At 39.8% G+C, this 24391-nt stretch overlaps 1 protein-coding gene across 3 annotated transcripts in view; it reads right to left on the bottom strand.

Moving 5' to 3' along the window:
- LOC147003529 (sulfotransferase 2A1-like) overlaps positions 1-11552 on the bottom strand; it is a 31844-nt gene extending 20292 nt beyond the window's left edge. For 2 of the 3 annotated variants that reach the window (XM_085842184.1, XM_085842185.1), the window contains exons 1-3: positions 11417-11552; positions 10158-10366; positions 6780-6906 (exon numbers count right to left, since the gene is read on the bottom strand). In XM_085842184.1, the coding sequence (XP_085698310.1) occupies positions 6780-6906; positions 10158-10366; positions 11417-11552 (472 nt within the window). Of the gene's footprint in view, positions 1-111; positions 132-5412; positions 5433-6779; positions 6907-10157; positions 10367-11416 lie in introns of all 3 variants that reach the window. The other variant, XM_085842183.1, reaches the window with a different exon arrangement.
- Between the last annotated feature and the right edge of the window lie 12839 nt (positions 11553-24391).

Here is a 24391-nt window from a genome sequence, read left to right as displayed (position 1 = left end):
TACAAAAATATAGAATGAATACCATGTGCTCTATTAGATTTCCACGGACTAAGGCTGATCTTCAATAACAACATAGATAATAGAAATCCCACATACATGTGGAAGCTGAACAACACTATACTCGATGATAACTTGGTCAAGGAAGAAAGAAAGAAAGAAATTAAAAACTCTAGAGTTTAATGAAAATGAACCCACAACATACCCAAATGTATAGGTCACAATGAAAGCGGTCCTACAAGGAAAAGTCATAGATCTGAGCGTCTCCAAAAAGAAGCTGAAGTGAGCACACACTAGCAGCTCGACTGCATACCCAAAATCTCTAGACCAAAGGGAAGTAAAAACACCCAATATGAATCGGTGGAAGGAAATAAACTCAAGGTAGAAATCAACCAAGTGGAAACAATAAGAACTATTCAAAGAATTATCCAAACCAAGAGCTGGTTTTTAAGAAAATCAACAGGATAAATAAACCCTTAGCTAGACTAACTAGAGGGCAGAGGGACAGTATCCTAATTAACAAAATCAGAAATGAAAAGATAGATATAACAACAGAATCTGAGGAAATCTAAAAATTCATCAGATCCTACAACAAAAGTCTATACTCTACAAAACGGTAAAACCTAAATTAAATGGACAATTTCCTAGACAGATACCAGGTACCAAAGTTAAATCAGGTTCAGATTAATGACCTAAACAGTTCCATTTCCCCTAAAGAAATAGAAGCAGTCATCAATAGTCTCCCAAACAGAAAAAGCCCAGGACCAGATGGGTTTAGTGCAGAGTTCTATCAGACCTTCAAAGAAGACCTAATTCCAAATCTCCTAAACTATTCCAAAAAATCAAAACAGAAAGTACTCTACCCAATTCATTCTTTGAAGCCACAATTACTTTGATACCTAAATCATATAGAGACCCAACAAAGAAAGAGTACTTCAGATCAATTTCCCTTATGAATATCGACTCAAAAATAATTAATAAAATTTTAACAAACCGAATCTAAGAAAACATCCAACCATCATCCTTCATGTTCAAGAAACTTCATCCTAGGGATGCAAGGATGGTTCAATATATGGAAATCTGTCAACATAATCTGCTATATAAACAAACTCAATGGCAAAAAACAAATGATCATCTCTTTGGATGATGAGAAAACATTAGAAAAAGTCCAACACCCCTTAATGATAAAAGTCTTGGAAAGATCAGGAATTCAAGGCCCATACCTTGACATAATAAAAGCAATATACAGCAAACCAGTAGCTAACATCAAAGTAAATGGTGAGAAACTGGAAGCAATCCCACTAAAAGCAGGGACTGGATAAGGCTGCCCACTCTTTCCCTAACTGTTCAATATAGGACTTGAAGTCTAGCTAGCTCCGGGGTACTGGTTAGTTCATAATGTTGTTCTACCTATAGGGTTGCAGATCCCTTTAGTTCCTTGGGTAGTTTCTCTAGCTCCGGAGCTCTTGACTCTAGCTGCATATGTATCAAAAGATGACCTAGTCGGCCATCACTGGAAAGAGAGGCCCATTGGACTTGCCAACTTTATATGCCCCAGTACAGGGGAATGCCAGGGCCAAAAAGTGGGAATAGGTGGGTAGGGGAGTGGGTGGGAGGATATAGGAGACTTTTGGGATAGCATTGGAAATGTAAATGAGGAAAATACCTAATAAAAAGTATTAAAAAAATAAAAAGTTTAATTTCAGTATCCAAGTTCGTCATTTATAAACACACGAAAGCATAGTCCAGGCAAATTAAATACAGAGCCTACATACACTATTTCAACAAAACATTTTTTTTTCTAAAATATCAGAGGCAAATGAGTGATTTGTTTCACCCATAATATTTAACTGATTTGCAATGAGAAAATGAAAAACTTTTTTTTTTTTAAGACATAAGCAAAAACTTTGGAGTCAGGTAAAGTGTCTGATAGCTGATACTTCATTTTGATATCCTTGGCACTCTATAATGTACCAATGATGGTTTAGGCTTCCCTATCATAGGAAAAAAATCTAAATATCTAAGATTTTTCTCATGACTGCAATATACAAGCGCTTTCCTTGTCAACAAGCTACCTCCTCAAAGAAGAATCTGAGCTGTATCTGGTCAAGCTCTGAGGGGTCAGCACATACTTCTTACTAGATAGCTTTATTGTATAGAGATGCAAAAAGTAAACCAGAGGCAAGGATATTTGATCAACAGGCCCTATCTCTTTTATACATGTCATATCATGCACTGGTGAAGTCCTAAGCATGACTTTAAAAATTGGATTAAATTTCAAGGGACTCATAATAAGCAGGATATCTCTGAGTTAACTGACCCTGTAAAACCTGATTGCAACACCTGACATTGGAACGTGCTCATGACCAATTCGCCATGTGATTGACACTCCATGATATGCCCAAGTTGAGTTTTGTTTTCAAATTCCTGGTTCTGTAATGTAAACAGCTTCCAGAATATTCCCTCTAGGACATACTTTTGGAGCCTGTGGTTAAGAACTGTTCAGTCAGGATGGCTTAACCTCCACCTCCTATTTACAGGTTTCATTTAACAGCCACAAAAGCTGTTTTGTTGCAAATAAAATATTTAATTAAAATACAGCACCTAATTTATGGTTTTTACACAACTGAATAAAAACCCTACATAATAAAATTGTTTACATCTTCCTTTCATTCTAGTAAAACAGATTATTATCCTCTCAAAACAAAACAAAAAACCTTTATAGTTTTAAGCCTGATCATCCTAATTCATAATTGCCAAGACTTTGTTTCTAGTGGGCTTCTGAAAATGCACCTTGACACCTGGCCTGAAGGAGGAGTAAGGCACATGTGGGTATTATGGTGAGAACTGGCAGGTAGCCCCAGATGCCTGGTCTGGGGTCCTAAATGGCCCATCCAGGCAAGTCAGCCCTGGTACAATAGCTAGCACTCTGAAGGACGTTTACAGTCTGGTGGCTCCATCAATGAGTTCAATACTGAAAGCATATCAAAGGAAGATTCACTTTTTAAAAGACTAGCTTTTCAAAATGCTCCATCATGAGACTGGGCTGGCCAAAGCTGCCAGCATCTTTGGATATGCTGAACAACTTTTCTGAGGGGACTGTACTTGGGGGACAGCCCAGAAATCAGACTGCTAAGTTAGACTGCCCAGGCCACAATGACTGCTTTAGGTTCCAGTAGGTAAGTGGGTCACAGCTGTGTTCCAGCACCTCTTCCTCCAAATACGCAAGCACCATGTCTTCAGATAGTTTCTCTCTCTGATCTCTCTCTATCGGTGCGAGTGACCACAGGCTCTCCTCTGTGCCAGTGTCTTTAAGTGGGGTCCCTGAGTCACAGCCATTGGAGGTGGCAGTGTCCTCTGAGGTAGAATTCAGTATTTCTAGCTCCCTGATTAAGTCTTGCCTGTACTGCCCTGCCTCCTCTTCTGTGAACAGGGAAGCTTTGTAGCGAGGGTCCAACAGTGTGGCAATGATGTATCTGTGGTCATGAAGGGTGGCAGACAGGCAGCTCGCCATGGCTTCCCTCAGGGACTTAAGCATGGTGTCAATGCCCATGGTCTCCCCAAACAGCATCTCCACTTTTCTGCTGAGGCTGTGGATCATGGGGATTACCTGGCTCAGCGTAGATATGTGGGCACTCATCTCTCGGATTGCAGCATCAAATGATCTCAGCACATGGCACACAGACCTCATGACCTTCCACTGGTCACAGTTGATCAATTCTCTGAAGTTACATTCAATGGATACCTGGTTAACTGCCCTCTTCTGCTCAATCAGATGTTCAAGCATGTGGAACAATGTGCTTCACCTAGACGGTACATCCTGGATCACCTGGTGCTGTGGCAGCTCGTAGTCTTTCTGCAGTTCTGCTAACTTCTCTCTTACTCTGGGTGACTGATGGACCCGCTCACACAGCTTCCGGGCAATACTCAGTAAGTTCTTGAGCATCCTCTGGCTCTTGATAGCCTCACTCACAATCAGATTCACTGTGTGACTGAAACACTGCACACTTGAGTGTTCACCCTCACTCAGCATCTTCCCTATGCTTGGATTGTCAGTGACAGTGATGCCAATCTGAAGGCCAATGGAAGTCACCTAGGCTTCCCACCAACACTCCAATTGCTTCTGAATGCTATTTCCACTATTGTCACAGTCAATATGTGACACATCTAAAAGTGCTGAGCAATGGTGGTCCTCACAATGTGGTTGGACAGTGGGTGTGAAGGTGACCCAGTGAGCTATAATGGTCAGATATTCACGAGTCTGGCTACTCATCCATATTCAAGAGGTGAAGTGAACCACACCACTCTCAGCTTCCTTCAGATGTGACATAATTATCTGTTTCATATTGTCATACATATCTGGGATAGCTGTTCTAGAGAAGTAGGAAGGGGAGAGTAAAGAGTACAAGGTTTCAAGTATTCGAGCAGCCTGTTAAAGCCAACATTGTCTACAAGGGAATGTGGGTGAAGGTCAAGTGCAATCATTTCAGCTATGAGACTTGTGATTTTTTTGGCAACTTGATGAGAGTCATAGAACTTCTCTGTGGAGTCACAGAAAGGGAAAGGCCCTAAGAGCTCTATGCCCAGAGGCCTCCAGATGCCTGGAGAATGGGACAGAGTGGTCTCTGAGATGCCATTCTTGAGTACATGGCCATGGAACTGCTGCAGATGGTTCAGAAGACAGCTGATGCCCAGGTTTGTGGGCTTCTTGCCCCTGCTGATGGTCCGGTCACAATGCAGGCACACCACCTTTGTTGAGTCTGCTGAACAAATAGAAAAGTGATTCCATAGCTTGGTGGTCTTCTTGCTATTAGTAGGAAACACACCTTGAGGGTTTTTTTTTCTGACCACTGCTGGCAAGTCAGTTAATTTGGAGGATATTTCTGCAGAGGCCAAAGTGGCATATGGAGAGATTGCCAAACTTGCACCCAGAAAGTCCTTGGGTTCCCAACCACCTCAGGGTGGCGTCTGTACAGGTGTTGCATCAAACAACTGGTGCCAATATCTCCCTTCTTCCCCCGACTAATAATGCAGCTACAGTACTGGCACACTGCTTTGAGACTGACCATTAGGGACAGGGAAAAGTGATGCCAGACTTCTGACTATAGTTTTCTCATCACCTTAATTTTGCTGGAAGACAGTGCCTGATTCCAACCTTGGATTTACTGTGTCTGGTGGCTGCTTCTCTGGAGAAAACACTACAGAGGCCTCCCTCAAGTCATCAGAGGATGACAACATGGTCACATCTTCTGGGGACACATCCCCAGGATTTATGTGTGATGACAGGACCTCAGGAAGTCTGTCAGGGGATGAGGAGGCAGAAGGGGACTCTTTGACTCATTTGCCTGGAGATAACGATGCAGAGTTGAGATCCCCTTCTTGGGGCAGCAGGGCAGGCATCAGGGTTCAGGGCACAGGGTACAATGGTGGGATGCCTGTGTTGCTCCCGTTCTCCTGCAGTACAATGGAGCAATATGCTCTCCACATGTGCCTGATGAGGCAGCTTGTGACCAGGTCCTTCCTGTTCTTCCCTCTACTGAACTCATTCATACAGTGGACACACACAGCCTTTGAGCAACTAAGGGGTGACAAGTAGAAGTGCTTCCAGATGGCTGATCTCTGCCTGGACCCAAATGTGCTTTGGGGAAAGGAAAGGTTTCTGTCTGCCATGGTTTCTGAAGTGTTATCATAATGGAGCATGGAGAGGTTGAGAGAGGAGCCTGCCAAGGCCTCCTCTCTGCTGTACTTTTCAGTGACAGACACATCAGACACCTCTTCAGAAGAAACTACAGTTACAAACTCTTTCATTATTTGGTGAGGAGATGGGATCTTGGGAGCCATTTTCTGGAGAATTCTGACAGGTGATAGCACAGTGCTAAGGTCTCCCATATCTGAAATGCCACCTCCTGTAGGCGGATAGGATTCACAGTGGAGGGATAAGAATAGCAACCCATTCAGAAAAACCTTTGGCCCCAAATGTGTCCTAACCAGAAGATGTCCAGAAATAAAGATGGAGCAGAGATGGGCAATCAATTACTGGCCAAAATTGAGACACACACCATGGACAAGAAACAATCCATGATACTATTGCTGATACTCTTAGATGCTTACCTACAATAGCCCAGAATAACTGTACTCTGAGAGGCTCCACGTAGCAGCTGAATTACAGAGATATATAAGTCCACAGCCAAACATTAGTTAGAGCTGTGGAAGTCTTTTGGAAAAGTTGGGGAAAGGATTGTTGTACCCAATGGGGTTAAGAACTCCAGATGAAGACCAGAAGAGTCAACTAACCTGGACCTTTTAGCACTCTCAGATACTGAACCACCAAACAAAAAGTTATCCAGAGCTAGACCTAGGGGCCCTGCACATATGTAGCAGATTTGTAGCTTGGTCTTTGAGCAGATCTCCCAACAATTGGAGCTGGGGCTCTCCATGGACATGTTTCCTCTCTGTGGATCCTATTCCTTTATCTGGGCTGCCTTGTCTTGTCTCTGTGGGAGAAGACACACCACGTCCTGGGGAGAATTGTTGTGTCATGGTAGGGAGGTACCCTAGGGCAACTATCCCTTCACCGAAGAGAAGAGGATGGGGATAGGAGCTGTGAGTAGGGGTCATTAAGAGGAGAGTGGTGCTGTATATTGTGACATAAACAAACAAACAAACGAATAAATTTATAATATATATATAATATGAATAAATAAATTTATTAATTTATAAATTAATTAATGAAATTAATTTCTCTGAGTTTCTCCCCCTCCTATATTTAACAGATTACTCACCATTTCCTTTGAGAAACCATTCAAAATATGTTCCAAAAGACCCTGGATTCTTCACAAGGTTTGTGTTTCCCCAGAAAAAGTAACCAGACACAAGAATATCTCTGGGATTTCTGATGAGATAGATCGCCTTGAATGGATGAAAATGTAAATGAAGGTCAACAGTTATTCCTCACATTTTAACTGTCATAATTTACATGATATATTCTAATATCTAATTATTTCTAATTACATTTGCTATTTCTATGTGGGAAAACATATACACAAGTGAAAAATCTATAGTCATAATTCCCCTTTTCTAATTTTATATGATTTGTAAAAAATGAACAACAAAATGACTAGTTCATTAATAATGAAAAAAAGAAACAGACTGATTCGACAGTTCTAAAGATTATAATAACAATTGGTTATCCAACACCAAATGCCATGCCTGTAAAATAAACATACAATTAATACTGTAGTGACTGAGAAAGGTGCACTGAAGTAATTTGGGATATACAGATTCATTTACGAATACATTGATTATTTATTTATTTAGGAATATATACTGTATACATTAGAAGCATGTAAATATATATCTCTATAGGAATACATAAACATAGGAATATATTTAGAAATATATATGTATATTCATATGTATATATATGCAACATAATTAATGAAAAAGGAAAAAATAAATTTGAAAGAGAGAAAAAATTATATATTAATTTTGCAGGGGAAATATGGTAGGGGAAAATGATTATATATATAATTATATTTTATTATAAAATGTCAAAACATAAAAGAAATAATTTAAAAGAAATCATTATTTTTTAAAAATATATTTATTTTATACATAGGAATACACTGTTGCTGTATTCAGACATACCAAAAGGCACTGGATCTCATTACATATCGTCATGAACCACCATGTTGTTTCTGGGAATTGATGTCAGTACCTCTGGAAAAGCAATTACTGCTCTTTACCTTGGAGCCAACACACCAGCACCCAAAGTAATCATTTTTAATAAAATGAACTTCATATTTTGTACCAATTATTCTATATCTCATCTTTTTATCTTCAAATGTATTGATTTATGCATGTCTGAGTGCACACATTCATTTTTGCACACCATATGTGGACAGAAACCCACAGACATTAAGTAAAAGGGAGTTGGATGCCCTGGCACTAGAGTTGCAGAGAGTTGTGAGACACCATGTGGGTGTTGGGAACTGAACCTAGGTCCTTTACAAGAGCAGCCAGTACTCTTAACAGCTGAGCCATCTCGCTAAGTCGTCTTAGAAATTTTAAATATTTTTATTGGATGTTTTTGTATACATTTCAAATGTTATCACCTTTTTCAGCTTCCTACCTCCTCCCTGTAAACCCCCAATCCAATCCCCTTCCCCCTGCTTCAATGAAAGTGTTTTCTGACAACCATCCACTCCTACTTCCCAAGGATAGCTAAAGTTATTCTCAACAATAAACGAAATACTGGGTGAATCACCATCCCTGATCTCAAGCTGTGTTATAAACAATAATGATAAAACATTTATGCTATTGGTACAATGAAATGCAGGTGGATTAATGGAATAGAATTGAAAACCCAAAATTGAACCCACACACCTATGTTCAGTTGATCTTTTGCAAAGCTTCTAAAACCATCCACTGGGAAAAAGAGAGCATTTTCAACAAATGATGCCTGTTTAATTGGCTATCAGCTTGTAGAACAGTGGGAATTGATTCATTCTTGTCTCCTTTTACACAGCTCAACTCCATGTGTATCGAGAACTTCCACATATAACCAGATACACTGAAACTTATAGAAGATAAAGTAGGGAAGAACCTAAAATACATGGGCACAAGAGAAAAGTTCCTGAACAGAACAGAAATGGTTTATGCTCAAAGGTCAAGAATTAACAAATGGGACCTAATAAAATTGCAGAGTTTCTGTAAGGCAAAGAACACTGTCATTAGGACAAATGGAGAGAGGAACACTCCTCTATTGCAGGTGGGATTGCAAGCTGGTACAACAACTCTGGAAATCACTCTGGTGGTTTCTAGGGAAATTGGACATAGTATTACCTGAGGACCCACTCCCGAGCATATATCCAAAAGATGCTACAACATATAACAAGGATATGTTCATAGCAGCTGTAATGATAAGAGACAGATTATGGAAATATATCAGATGTCCTTCAACAGAGGAAATGATACAGAAAGGGTGATACATTTACACGATGGCATACTACTCATCAATAAAAAGCAATGACTTTTGAAATTCATAGGAAAATTAATAAAAATAGAAAATATCATCTTGAGTGAGGTAACCCAATCAGAAAAGCATACAAATGGTATGCATTAACTGATAATTTATTACTAGCCCAGTATGTCAGAATAACCAAAATATATTTCACACACCACATGAAGCTCTAGAAGGACGACCAGAGCGTTGATACTTCCATGATTCTTAGAAGGGGGACAAAAACTTATGGGAGGAAACATGAAGACAAAGTGTTGAGCAGAGACTGAAGGAAAGACAATACAGATACTGCTCCATCTGGGGATCCATCCCATATTCAGTAACCAAACCAAGACACTATTTTCGATGCAAAGAAGTGCATGCTGTCAGAAACTGTCTTCTGAGAGGCTCTGCCAGAAATATAGAATTCATCTCTTTAAGCTTCAGTTTCCCTGGTCAAAATTTTCCAAATCCAGATAAGACACACACATATATATGAATGGCCACAAACATTGTGCCATTTTAGTGAGAGATTATTCTAAGTTTGTCTTTGTAGTTGCAGCATAAACTATAGCTTTTATGGATGGAGGAATTTACACAAAAATTTCTTACTAACTAGGACCTTTCATAGGTCAGTATGTGGATATCTCTGATTACTTCTACTGTTCCTCTTTCCATTTCATGGGAGACTTCTGTGGCTACTGATCTCAATAAACAGCTACACACGTGATGACACTGTATATATAACTGTCTTTGAAAATTGATGGCTGGTCAATTTTCTTCCCCTATGAGCAATTGTGTCTTTGGTGTTTCACCCACAGGGCTTAGTTATACATTATATAAGAAAGATTAGCTTTTTGATGACAATGATATAGTAATATCCATTGTACATTAGAGATTGAACTCTATTTGGCCTTTATATGTAGTTCATGAATGTTTCAGTGTGATATTTCACTTTATTTCTTAAAGCTGCCCAGGATCACTGTGTGCTGGTCCACATCCTTGTACTCTATCTAATATAGTCTGAGGTGGGGAAACATCAGCATCACCTACTGCATGAGAATCCCATCTTCACATTTCAGCAAGACCTCCAGGATTTGTCAGGTAAAATAAGTTCAGAGTGTTTAGTCAAAGAATATTTCAACCACTGGACACTGACCTTGGCCTTGGAACTGAAGAAAGACTTGGGGAAGAGATGGATGGGAAGATGGGAGGTTATGAGTCGTGGTCCTTCTTTATTGATTAATGCAGGATATCCTGTCTCAGTCTCTAGCCAGGGTGAGCGGTCCCAAATGGGCACAGTTTGGATCCATTTCGGATCTCCCTTGGTCTGAATCAAGCAGACAATCTCAATCAGCCAGTTTGTTCCTGAAGGAAAAGGAAAAGTGACTGTCACTCATTTCAACATTACTTGTGAAAAAGCCTCAAGTAGAATATATGCCCATAAAATTTACAGTGCTGCCCAATTTCAAGCACACAGAATTGTATTCACAATGGCTGTGTGACATAAGTGCAAAGTATATTCACTCATCATATTCTAGACTTCATTTGCAAAACCTTATACTCAGTAAACAGCAACCTGGCAATGGAATATCTCCTCCAGGCCTGGGCCAACATCATTCTATATTCTGGTGGAATGAATTTGTATCTCATATATTTCAGAATGTTATAATCATATCACATGCCCTTTGAGACTACCTCATTTAATTTAATTCACTGTCATTGAGATGCCCCCATGCTGAAATATATGACTGAGTACTTCTCCTTTTTAAGGTGAATCAATTCCCTTGTGCATTTTTATCACACACACTTGATTTCCGATTATGTGCTCATTTATCACTGGATGTTTCTCTAGCTTCCTTCTCTAAGATAGTGTCTTGTACTTTTTTCCTATATTCCCACTGCCTATGGAATTTCTGTGTCATTTTTCTTTATATGTCAACAACCTAATACTTGCTCAATGTTCAGTGCTCCTTCCACACAGCAATCATCCATATCACAAAACTACCATGATGTTGCTTTTTGCTTTCTTGAGTGTTCTGATTCTTTCTACATCCTGGACAAGGTCCATAGCAATTTTACCTGAAACTGTCCTCTCTTCCACATATCCTCACATACATGCCTCTATCTCTTATTTCTTGCATTTATTCTCATCACTCTCTCTCTTCTATCTCTTCCCCAGAGAGAGGGACCAATGACATATTCTGCCTCAGGGAGCACTGTCATTGTTTTGGAGCCATAGCTGATCTCCTCTGCCCACATAGGTCAGTCTGAGTGGAACACACACAAATCTCCATGCCCACAAGTCATTTTACACATTAATATATAGAACACTCTACTCATCACCCGAAATGAATTAGGATCAAAGTACTAATCTCCCTTATACATTTCTGAATTAGTTTTACTGATGATCCTTACCTGACTTGGGGTAAGTCAATATCAATAAGTCTTCTTCTTTCACCACAAACTTATTACGAATATCTTCCAAAATTTCTCTTTGATGTAATATGGCAGGAAAAGGTATGCCTTCAAACCAATAATATTCTGACATCATGAATAGCTCCTTGTAGGTGCTGTTAGGATTCCAGCCAAGGACACTTATTCAACTTATAACAAATGCTGAGAGGTAAGATTTATAGTGCAGGTAAAAAATTATTAACATTTTTTATGTGTTTTGAAATATTTACTGATGGCGAGAAATAAATATTATCACATACAGTCAAAGGTTACTATTGAGCAATTTTAAAGTTGTACAAAGAGACAGCTTCTGGGACAGGCGGGAGCCACAGAGCCACTGAGGCAGCACCCTTTTGGGGCCGCAGACATCCTGCACCCTCCCAGCCGGAGGACAGTGATGTGCTCTGCAGGGAGCGCCATCTTGGCTCCGGGACTCCGCCAAACTTAGTCTGTACAGGTCAGAGTGAGGACCACAGAGGCAGACAGCTTCTGGGACAGGCGGGAGCCACAGAGCCACTGAGGCAGCACCCTTTTGGGGCTGCAGACATCCGGCACCCTCCCAGCCAGAGGACAGTGACCTGCCCTGCAGGGAGCACCATCTTGGCTCCGGGACTCCGCCGAACTTAGTCTGCACAGGTCAGAGTGAGGACCACAGAGGCAGACAGCTTCTGGGACAGGTGGGAGCCACAGAGCTGCTGAGGCAGCACCCTTTTGGGGCCGCAGACATCCGGCATCCTCCTAACTGGAAGACAGTGGTCTGCCCTGCACAGGAGCCCTCTGCCTCAGGAGCAGGGAGCACACCTTGGATCCAGGACTCCACTGAACTTAGGAACTTAGTCTGCACAGCTGAGAGTGTGCACCACAAAAGCCTACAGCTTCTGTGACCTGCCAAAGCAACACAGCATCTGGGAAAGGTCCTGTTTTCCGCCTTCTTCTTCGGCCAGGAGGAGGTCCAAACGCCAGATATCTGTACACCTTCCCTTTAAGAGGAAAGCTTGTCAGCAGGGAGTGCCCTAACCACTGAAACTCAGAGGAGAGAGCCTGTCTCCCAGCTCTGCTGACAGACGATACTCAGAATCACCAGAAGAACAACCTCTGAACAGAGACAACGATAACAACTCCAGAGATTACCAGATGGCGAGAGGTAAACGTAAGAATCTTACTAACAGAAACCAAGACCACTCACCATCATCAGGACCCAGCACTCCCACTTCGCCCAGTCCAGGGCACCACAACACACCTGAAAAGCTAGACCTGGATTTAAAAGCATATCTCATGATGATGGTAGAGGACATCAAGAAGGACTTTAAAGAACTACAGGAGAACATGGCTAAAGAGTTACAAGTCCTTAAAGAAAAACAGAAAAACACAACCAAACTGGTAGAAGTCCTTAAAGAGAAACAAGAAAACACATCCAATCAGATGATGGAAATGAACAAAACCATACTAGACCTAAAAAGGGAAGTAGACACAATAAAGAAAACCCAAAATGAGGCAACACTGGAGAAAGAAACCCTAGGAAAGAAATCTGGAACCATAGATGCAAGCATCAGCCACAGAATACAAGAGATGGAAGAGAGAATCTCAGGTGCAGAAGATTCCATAGAGAACATCGGCACAACAATCAAGGAAAATGGAAAATGCAAAAAGATCCTAACTCAAAACATCCAGGAAATACAGGACACAATGAGAAGACCAAACCTACTGATAATAGGAGTGGATGAGAATGAAGATTTTCAACTCAAAGGACCAGCAAACATCTTCAACAAAATTATAGAAGAAAACTTCCCAAATCTAAAGAAAGAGATGCCCATGAACATACAAGAAGCCTACAGAACTCCAAATAGGCTGGACCAGAAAAGAAATACCTCCCGACACTTAATAATCAGAACAACAAATGCACTAAATAAAGATAGAATACTAAAAGCAGTAAGAGAAAAAGGCCAAGTAACATATAAAGGCAAGCCTATCAGAATTACACCAGATTTTTCACCAGAGACTATGAAAGCCAGAAGATCCTGGACAGATGTTATACAGGCACTAAAAGAACACAAATTCCAGCCCAGGCTACTATACCCAGCCAAACTCTCAATTAACATAGATGGAGAAACCAAAGTATTCCACGACAAAACCAAATTCACACATTATCTCTCCAGGAATCCAGCCCTTCAAAGGATAATAACAGAAAAAAACCAATACAAGGACGGGAACCACGCCCTAGAAACAACAAGAAGGTAATCCCTCAACAAACCTAAAAGAAGACAGCCACAAGAACAGAATGCCAACTTTAACAACAAAAATAACAGGAAACAACAATTACTTTTCCTTAATATCTCTTAATATCAATGGACTCAACTCCCCAATAAAAAGACATAGACTAACAAACTGGCTACACAAACAAGACCCAACATTTTGCTGCTTACAGGAAACTCATCTCAGAGAAAAAGATAGACACTACCTAAGAATGAAAGGCTGAAAAACAATTTTCCAAGCAAATGGTATGAAGAAACAAGCTGGAGTAGCCATTCTAATTTCTGATAAGATTGACTTCCAGGCCAAGGTCATCAAAAAAGACAGGGAGGGGCACTTCATACTCATCAAAGGTAAAATCCTCCAAGAGGAACTATCAATCCTGAATATCTATGCTCCAAATACAAAGGCAGCCTCATTCATTAAAGAAACTTTAGTAAATCTCAAAGCACACATTGCACCTCATACAATAATAGTGGGAGACTTCAACACACCACTTTCACCAATGGACAGATCATGGAAACAGAAACTAAACAGGGACACAGTGAAACTAACAGAAGTTATGGATCAAATGGATCTGGCAGATATCTACAGAACATTTTACCCTAAAACAAAAGGATACACCTTCTTCTCAGCACCTCATGGTACCTTCTCCAAAATTGACCACGTAATTGGGCACAAAACAGGACTCAACAGATACAAAAATATTGAAATTGTCCCATGCATCCTATCAGATCACCATGGACTAAGACTGATCTTCAATAACAAAATAAATAATAGAAAGCCAACATTCACGTGGAAACTGAACAACACTCTTCTCAATGATACCTTGGTCAAGGAAGGAATAAAGAAAGAAATCAAGGACTTTTTAGAGTTCAATGAAAATGAAGCCACAACATACCCAAACTTATGGGACGCAATGAAAGCATTTCTAAGAGGAAAACTCATAGCTCTGAGTGCCTCCAAAAAGAAACTAGAAAGAGCACACATTAGCAGCTTGACAACACACCTAAAAGCACTAGAACTAAAGGAAGCAAACTCACCCAAGCGGAGTAGACGGCAGGAAATAATCAAACTCAGAGGCGAAATCAATCGAGTGGAAACAAGAAGAACTATTCAAAGAATCAACCAATCAAGGAGCTGGTTCTTTGAGAAAATCAACAAGATAGATAAACCCTTAGCCAGACTAACTAGAGGGCACAGGGAAAGTATTCTAAATAACAAAATCAGAAATGAAAAAGGAGACATAACAACAGATCCTGAAGACATCCAAAACACCATCAGATCCTTCTACCAAAGGCTATACTCAACAAAACTGGAGAACCTGGATGAAATGGAGAAGTTCCTAGTCAGATACCAGGTACCAAATTTGAACCAAGATCAGGTTAATGATCTAAACAGCCCTATATCCCCCAAAGAAATAGAAGCAGTCATTAATAGTCTCCCAACCAAAAAAAGCCCAGGACCAGATGGGTTTAGTGCAGAGTTCTATCAGACCTTCAAAGAAGATCTAATCCCAGCTCTTCACAAACTATTCCACAAAATAGAAACAGAAGGTACTCTACCCAACTCATTCTATGAAGCCACAATTACTCTGATACCTAAACCACAAAAAGACCCAACAAAGATAGAAAACTTCAGACCAATATCCCTTATGAATATTGATGCAAAAATCCTCAATAAAGTTCTTGCTAACCGAATCCAAGAACACATCAAAACAATCATCCATCCTGACCAAGTAGGTTTCATCCCAGGGATGCAGGGATGGTTCAATATACGGAAATCCATCAACATAATCCAGTATATAAACAAACTCAAAGACAAAAACCACATGGTCATCTCGTTAGATGCAGAAAAAGCATTTGACAAGATCCAACACCCATTCATGATAAAAGTCTTGGAAAGATCAGGAATTCAAGGCCCATACCTAAACATGATAAAAGCAATATACAGCAAACCAGTAGCCAACATCAAAGTAAATGGTGAGAAGCTTGAAGCAATCCCTCTAAAATCAGGGACTAGACAAGGCTGTCCACTTTCTCCATACCTATTCAACATAGTACTTGAAGTCCTAGCCAGAGCAATTTGACAACAAAAGGAGATCAAAGGGATACAAATTGGAAAAGATGAAGTCAAAATATCACTTTTTGCAGATGATATGATAGTATATATAAGTGACCCTAAAAATTCCACCAGAGAACTCCTAAGCCTGATAAACAGCTTCGGTGAAGTTGCTGGATATAAAATTAACTCAAACAAATCAATGGCCTTTCTATACACAAAGAATAAACAGGCTGAGAAGGAAATTAGGGAAACAACACCCTTCTCAATAGTCACAAATAATATAAAATATCTTGGCGTGACTCTAACTAAGGAAGTGAAAGATCTGTATAATAAGAACTTCAAGTCTCTGAAGAAAGAAATTCTAGAAGATCTCAGAAGATGGAAAGATCTCCCATGCTCATGAATTGGCAGGATCAACAGTGTAAAAATGGCTATCTTGCCAAAAGCAATCTACAGATTCAATGCAATCCCCATCAAAATTCCAAATCAATTCTTCAACGAATTAGAAAGTGCAATCTGCAAATTCATCTGGAATAACAAAAAACCTAGGATAGCAAAAACTCTTCTCAAGGATAAAAGAACCTCTGGTGGAATCACCATGCCAGACCTAAAGCTTTACTACAGAGCAATTGTGATAAAAACTGCGTGGTACTTGTATAGTGACAGACAAATAGACCAATGGAATAGAATTGAAGACCCAGAAATGAACCCACACACCTACGGTCACTTGATCTTCGACAAGGGAGCTAAAAACATCCAGTGGAAGAAAGACAGCATTTTCAACAAATGGTGCTGGCACAACTGGTTGTTATCATGTAGAAGAATGCGAATCGATCCATTCCTATCTCCTTGTACTAAGGTCAAGTCTAAGTGGATCAAGGAACTTCACATAAAACCAGAGATACTGAAACTTATAGAGGAGAAAGTGGGGAAAAGCCTTGAAGATATGGGCACAGGGGAAAAATTCTTGAATAGAAAAGCAATGGCTTGTGATGTAAGATCGAGAATTGACAAGTGGGACCTCATGAAACTGCAAAGCTTCTGCAAGGCAAAAGACACCATCAATAAGACAAAAAAACCACCAACAGATTGGGAAAGGATCTTTACCTATCCTAAATCAGATAAGGGTCTAATATCCAATATATATAAGGAACTCAAGAAGGTGGACTCCAGAAAGTCAAATATCCCCATTAAAAAATGGGGCTCAAAATTGAACAAAGAATTCTCACCTGAAGAATACCAAATGGCAGAGAAGCACCTGAAAAAATGTTCAACATCCTTAATCATCAGGGAAATGCAAATCAAAACAACCCTGAGATTCCACCTCACACCAGTCAGAATGGCTAAGGTCAAAAATTCAGGTGACAGCAGATGCTGGCCAGGATGTGGAGAAAGAGGAACACTCCTCCATTGTTGGTGGGATTGCAAGCTTGTACAACCACTCTGGAAATCAGTCTGGCGGTTCCTCAGAAAATTGGACATAGTACTACCTGAGGATCCAGCAATACCTCTTCTGGGCATATATCCAGAAGATGTCCCAACCGGTAAGAAGGACACATGCTCCACTATGTTCATAGCAGCCCTATTTATAATAGCCAGAAGCTGGAAAGAACCCAGATGTCCCTCAACAGAGGAATGGATACAGAAATTATGGTACATTTACACAATGGAGTACTACTCAGCTTTTAAAAAGAATGAAATTATGAAATTCCTAGCCAAATGGATGGACCTGGAGGGCATCATCTTGAGTGAGGTAACACAATCACAAAGGAACTCACACAATATATATTCACTGATAAGTGGATATTAGCTCAAAACTTAGGATACCCAAGATATAAGATACAATTTGCTAAACGCATGAAACTCAAGAAGAATGAAGACCAAAATGTGAACACTGTGCCCCTTCTTAGAATTGGGAACAAAACACCCAGGGAAGGAGTTACAGAGACAAAGTTCGGAGCTGTGATGAAAGGATGGACCATCTAGAGACTGCCGTATCCAGGGATCCATCCCATAATCAGCCTCTAAATGCTGACACCATTGCATACACTAGCAAGATTTTGCTGAAAGGACCCAAAGATAGCTGTCTCTTGTGAGACTATGCAGGGGCCTAGCAAACACAGGAGTGGATGCTCACAGTCAGCTATTGGATGTAGCACAGGGCTCCCAATGGAGAAGCTAGAGAAAGTACCCAAGGAGCTAAAGGGATCTGCAACCCTATAGTTGGAACAACATGATGAACTAACCAGTACCCCGGAGCTTTTGTCTCTAGCTGCATATGTATCGAAAGATGGCCTAGTCGGCCATCACTGGAAAGAGAGGCACATTGGACTTGCAAACAATATATGCCCCAATATAGGGGAATGCCAGGGCCAAAAGAATGGGAATGGGAGGGTAGGGAAGTGGGGGGCGGTATGGGGGACTTTTGGGATAGCATTGGAAATGTAATTGAGGAAAATATGTAATAAAAAAAAAGGAAAAAAAAAGTTTTACAAATAACATTCTGCAGAATTTGTGAGACCAAGTTCATGACCCCGAATCAGAGACTCAGGAAGACGGAATAGGACATAGAAATGCAAGTTAATTTAAAATGTCTAGTAATATAATCTAGCTTTCAGAATGATTTTGAATGTGCAGAAAAATTACAGATATCATACAGAACCTTTGCATGGAATTTCTTTCTTTCTTGCTTGCTTGCTTGCTTGCTTGCTTGCTTGCTTGTTTCTTGCTTTCTTCTTGCTTCTTTCTTGCTTTCTTGCTTTCTTTTTCTTTTTTTTTTAATAGTGGTTGCTTTTGAGAAACTCATAGTACATTAAGTTCCCTTTTTCTTCCCCTCAAAGCCTTCCCTCCTTTTCCCATATTTTTGATCTCTTCTTTAATATCTGTTGCTATTTATATATGCACACATGTATATAGTCAAGCTACTGAGTGCATGCACTTGAGGTTGTACACGATGTATCCTGAGGTGTTCAGTTGAGATTAGAAAAATCAATGTGAGATTTCATCTTCAGACACAGCCTATTCTCCATATTTTAGCAACAATTGATATGAAGTATTTCTTCTTTTTTATATTATTTTTTTAATTTTTAATATTTTTTATTACATATTTCCTCAATTACATTTCCAGTGCTATCCCAAAAGTCCCCCATAGCGCCCCCCACTTTCCTACCCACCCATTCCCATTCTTTTGGCCCTGGCATTCCCCTATATTGGGGCATATAAAGTTTGCAAGTCCAATGGGCCTCTCTTTCCAGTGATGGCCGACTAGGCCATCTTTCGATACATATGCAGCTAGAGACAAGAGCTCCGGGGTACTGGTTAGTTCATCATGTTGTTCCAACTATAGGGTTGCAGATCCCTTTAGCTCCTTGGGTACTTTCTCTAGTTTCTCCATTGGGAGCCCTGTGATACATCCAATAGCTAACTGTGAGCATCCACTCCTGTGTTTGCTAGGCCCCTGCATAGTCTCACAAGAGACAGATATCTTTGGGTCCTTTCAGCAAAATCTTGCTAGTGTATGCAATGGTGTCCCCGTTTAGAAGCTGATTATGGGATGGATCCTTGGATACGGCAGTCTCTAGATGGTCCATCCTTTCATCACAGCTCCGAACTTTGTCTCTGTAACTCCTTCCATGGGTGTTTTGTTCCCAATTCTAAGAAGGGGCACAGTGTCCGCATTTTGGTCTTTATTCTTCTTGAGTTTCATGCGTTTAACAAATTGTATCTTATATCTTGTGTATCCTAAGTTTTGAGCTAATATCCACTTATCAGTGAATACATATTGTGTGAGTTCCTTTGTGATTGTGTTACCTCACTCAAGATGATGCCCTCCAGGTCCATCCATTTGGCTAGGAATTTCATAATTTCATTCTTTTTAAAAGCTGAGTAGTACTCCATTGTGTAAATGTACCATAATTTCTGTATCCATTCCTCTGTTGAGGGACATCTGGGTTCTTTCCAGTTTCTGGCTATTATAAATAGGGCTGCTATGAACATAGTGGAGCATGTGTCCTTCTTACCGGTTGGGACATCTTCTGGATATATGCCCAGGAGAGGTATTGCTGGATCCTCAGGTAGTACTATGTCCAATTTTCTGAGGAACCGCCAGACTGATTTCCAGAGTGGTTGTACAAGCTTGCAATCCCACCAACAATGGAGGAGTGTTCCTCTTTCTCCACATCCTCGCCAGCATCTGCTGTCACCTGAATTTTTGATCTTAGCCATTCTGACTGGTGTGAGGTGGAATCTCAGGTTTGTTTTCATTTGCATTTCCCTGATGATTAAGGATGTTGAACATTTTTTCAGGTGCTTCTCTGCCATTTGGTATTGTTCAGGTGAGAACTCTTTGTTCAGTTCTGAGCCCCATTTTTTAATGGGGTTATTTGATTTTCTGGAGTCCACCTTCTTGAGTTCCTTATATATATTGGATATTAGACCCTTATCTGATTTAGGATAGGTAAAGATCCTTTCCCAATCTGTTGGTGGTTTTTTTGTCTTATTGATGGTGTCTTTTGCCTTGAAGAAGCTTTGCAGTTTCATGAGGTCCCACTTGTCAATTTTCGATCTTACGGCGCTAGCCATTGCTGTTCTATTCAAGAATTTTTCCCCTGTGCCCATATCTTCAAGGCTTTTCCCCACTTTCTCCTCTATAAGTTTCAGTGTCTCTGGTTTTATGTGAAGTTCCTTGATCCATTTAGATTTGACCTTAGTACAAGGAGATAGGAATGGATCGATTTGCATTCTTCTACATGATAACAACCAGTTCTGCCAGCACCATTTGTTGAAAATGCTGTCTTTCTTCCACTGGATGTTTTTAGCTCCCTTGTCGAAGATCAAGTGACCTTAGGTGTGTGGGTTCATTTCTGGGTCTTCAATTCTATTCCATTGGTCTATTTGTCTGTCACTATACCAGTACCACGCAGTTTTTATCACAATTGTTCTGTAGTAAAGCTTTAGGTCTGGCATGGTGATTCCACCAGAGGTTCTTTTATCCTTGAGAAGAGTTTTTGCTATCCTAGGTTTTTTGTTATTCCAGATGAATTTGCAGATTGCACTTTCTAATTCGTTGAAGAATTGAGTTGGAATTTTGATGGGGACTGCATTGAATCTGTAGATTGCTTTTGGCAAGATAGCCATTTTTACAATGTTGATCCTGCCAATCCATGAGCATGGGAGATCTTTCCATCTTCTGAGATCTTCTAGAATTTCTTTCTTCAGAGACTTGAAGTTTTTATTATACAGATCTTTCACTTCCTTAGTTAGAGTCACGCCAAGATATATTATATTATTTGTGACTATTGAGAAGGGTGTTGTTTCCCTAATTTCTTTCTCAGCCTGTTTATTCTTTATGTAGAAAAAGGCCATTGATTTGTTTGAGTTAATTTTATATCCAGCTACTTCACCGAAGCTGTTTACTAGGTTTAGGTGTTCTCTGGTGGAATTTTTAGGGTCACTTATATATACTATCATATCATCTGCAAAAAGTGATATTTTGACTTCATCTTTTCCAATTTGTATCCCTTTGATCTCCTTTTGTTTTCGAATTGCTCTGGCTAGGACTTCAAGTACTATGTTGAATAGGTATGGAGAAAGTGGACAGCCTTCTCTAGTCCCTGATATTAGAGGGATTGCTTCAAGATTCTCACCATTTACTTTGATGTTGGCTACTGGTTTGCTGTAGATTGCTTTTATCATGTTTAGGTATGGGCCTTGAATTCCTGATCTTTCCAAGACTTTTATCATGAATGGGTGTTGGATCTTGTCAAATGCTTTTTCCGCATCTAACGAGATGACCATGTGGTTTTTGTCTTTGAGTTTGTTTATATACTGGATTACGTTGATGGATTTCCATATATTGAACCATCATTGCATCCCTGAGATGAAACCTATTTGGTCAGGATGGATGATTGTTTTGATGTGTTCTTGGATTCGGTTAGCAAGAACTTTATTGAGTATTTTTGCATCAATATTCATAAGGGATATTGGTCTGAAATTTTCTATCTTTGTTCGGTCTTTTTGTGGTTTAGGTATCAGAGTAATTGTGGCTTCATAGAATGAGTTGGGTAGAGTACCTTCTGTTTCTATTTTGTGGAATAGTTTGTGAAGAACTGGGATTAGATCTTCTTTGAAGGTCTGATAGAATTCTGCACTAAACCCATCTGGTCCTGGGCTTTTTTTTGGTTGGGAGACTATTAATGACTGCTTCTATTTCTTTGGGGGATATAGGGCTATTTAGATCTTTAACCTGATCTTGGTTCAACTTTGGTACCTGGTATCTGTCTAGGAACCATCCAGGTTCTCCAGTTTTGTTGAGTATAGCCTTTGGTAGAAGGATCTGATGGTGTTTTGAATGTCTTCAGGATCTGTTTTTATGTCTCCTTTTTCATTTCTGATTTTGTTAATTAGAATGCTTTCCCTGTGCCCTCTAGTGAGTCTGGCTAAGGGTTTATCTATCTTGTTGATTTTCTCAAAGAACCAGCTCCTTGATTGGTTGTTTCTTTGAATAGTTCTTCTTGTTTCCACTTGATTGATTTCGCCTCTGAGTTTGATTATCTCCTGCCGTCTACTCCTCTTGGGTGAATTTGCTTCTTTTTGTTCTAGTGCTTTTAGGTGTGTTGTCAAGCTGCTAATGTGTGCTCTTTCTAGTTTCTTTTTGGAGGCACTCAGAGCTATGAGTTTTCCTCTTAGAAATGCTTTCATTGCGTCCCATAAGTTTGGGTATGTTGTGGCTTCATTTTCATTGAACTCTAAAAAGTCCTTGATTTCTTTCTTTATTCCTTCCTTGACCAAGGTATCATTGAGAAGAGTGTTGTTCAGTTTCCACGTGAATGTTGGCTTTCTATTATTTATTTTGTTATTGAAGATCAGCCTTAGTCCATGGTGATCTGATAGGATGCATGGGACAAGTTCAATATTTTTGTATCTGTTGAGGCCTGTTTTGTGACCAATTATGTGGTCAGTTTTGGAGAAGGTACCATGAGGTGCTGAGAAGAAGATATATCCTTTTCTTTTAGGGTAAAATGTTCTGTAGATATCTGCCAGATCCATTTGATCCATAACTTCTGTTAGTTTCACTGTGTCCCTGTTTAGTTTCTGTTTCCATGATCTGTCCATTGGTGAAAGTGGTGTGTTGAAGTCTCCCACTATTATTGTATGAGGTGCAATGTGTGCTTTGAGATTTACTAAAGTTTCTTTAATGAATGAGGCTGCCTTTGTATTTGGAGCATAGATATTCAGAATTGATAGTTCCTCTTGGAGGATTTTACCTTTGATGAGTATGAAGTGTCCTTCCCTGTCTTTTTTGATGACTTTGGGTTGGAAGTCGATCTTATCAGATATTAGAATGGCTACTCCAGCTTGTTTCTTCATACCATTTGCTTGGAAAATTGTTTTCCAGCCTTTCATTCTGAGGTAGTGTCTATCTTTTTCTCTGAGATGAGTTTCCTGTAAACAGAAAAATGTTGGATCTTGTTTGTGTAGCCAGTTTGTTAGTCTATGTCTTTATATCGGGGAGTTGAGTCCATTGATATTAAGAGATATTAAGGAAAAGTAATTGTTGTTTCCTGTTATTTTTGTTGTTAAAGTTGGCATTCTGTTCTTGTGGCTGTCTTCTTTTAGGTTTGTTGAGGGATTACCTTCTTGTTGTTTCTAGGGCGTGGTTCCCGTCCTTGTATTGGTTTTTTTCTGTTATTATCCTTTGAAGGGCTGGATTCGTGGAGAGATAATGTGTGAATTTGGTTTTGTCGTGGAATTCTTTGGTTTCTCCATCTATGTAAATTGAGAGTTTGGCTGGGTATATTAGCCTGGGCTGGAATTTGTGTTCTTTTAGTGTCTGTATAACATCTGTCCAGGATCTTCTGGCTTTCATAGTCTCTGGTGAAAAATCTGGTGTAATTCTGATAGGCTTGCCTTTATATGTTACTTGACCTTTTTCTCTTACTGCTTTTAGTATTCTATCTTTATTTAGTGCATTTGTTGTTCTGATTATTATGTGTCGAGAGGTGTTTCTTTTCTGGTCCAGCATATTTGGAGTTCTGTAGGCTTCTTGTATGTTCATGGGCATCTCTTTCTTTAGATTTGGGAAGTTTTCTTCTATAATTTTGTTGAAGATATTTGCTGGTCCTTTGAGTTGAAAATCTTCATTCTCATCCACTCCTATTATCAGTAGGTTTGGTCTTCTCATTGTGTCCTGTATTTCCTGGATGTTTTGAGTTAGGATCTTTTTGCATTTTCCATTTTCCTTGATTGTTGTGCCGATGTTCTCTATGGTATCTTCTGCACCTGAGATTCTCTCTTCCATCTCTTGTATTCTGTTGCTGATGCTCGCATCTATGGTTCCAGATTTCTTTCCTAGGGTTTCTATCTCCAGTGTTGCCTCATTTTGGGTTTTTTTTATTGTGTCTACTTCCCTTTTTAAGTCTAGTATGGTTTTGTTCATTTCCATCATCTGATTTACTGTTTTCCTGTTTCTCTTTAAGGACTTCTACCAGTTTGGTTGTGTTTTCCTGTTTTTCTTTAAGAACTTGTAACTCTTTAGCCATGTTCTCCTGTAGTTCTTTAAAGTCCTTCTTGATGTCCTCTACCATCATCATGAGATATGCTTTTAAATCCAGGTCTAGCTTT

This window comes from Mus caroli, unplaced genomic scaffold (assembly GCF_978045245.1).
Source record: "Mus caroli unplaced genomic scaffold, Mus_caroli_1 scaffold_8, whole genome shotgun sequence".
Classification (NCBI taxonomy): Eukaryota; Metazoa; Chordata; class Mammalia; order Rodentia; family Muridae; genus Mus; species Mus caroli.
Note: the sequence above shows the minus strand (reverse complement) of the source record. Positions and strands in the feature narration are given on the sequence as shown.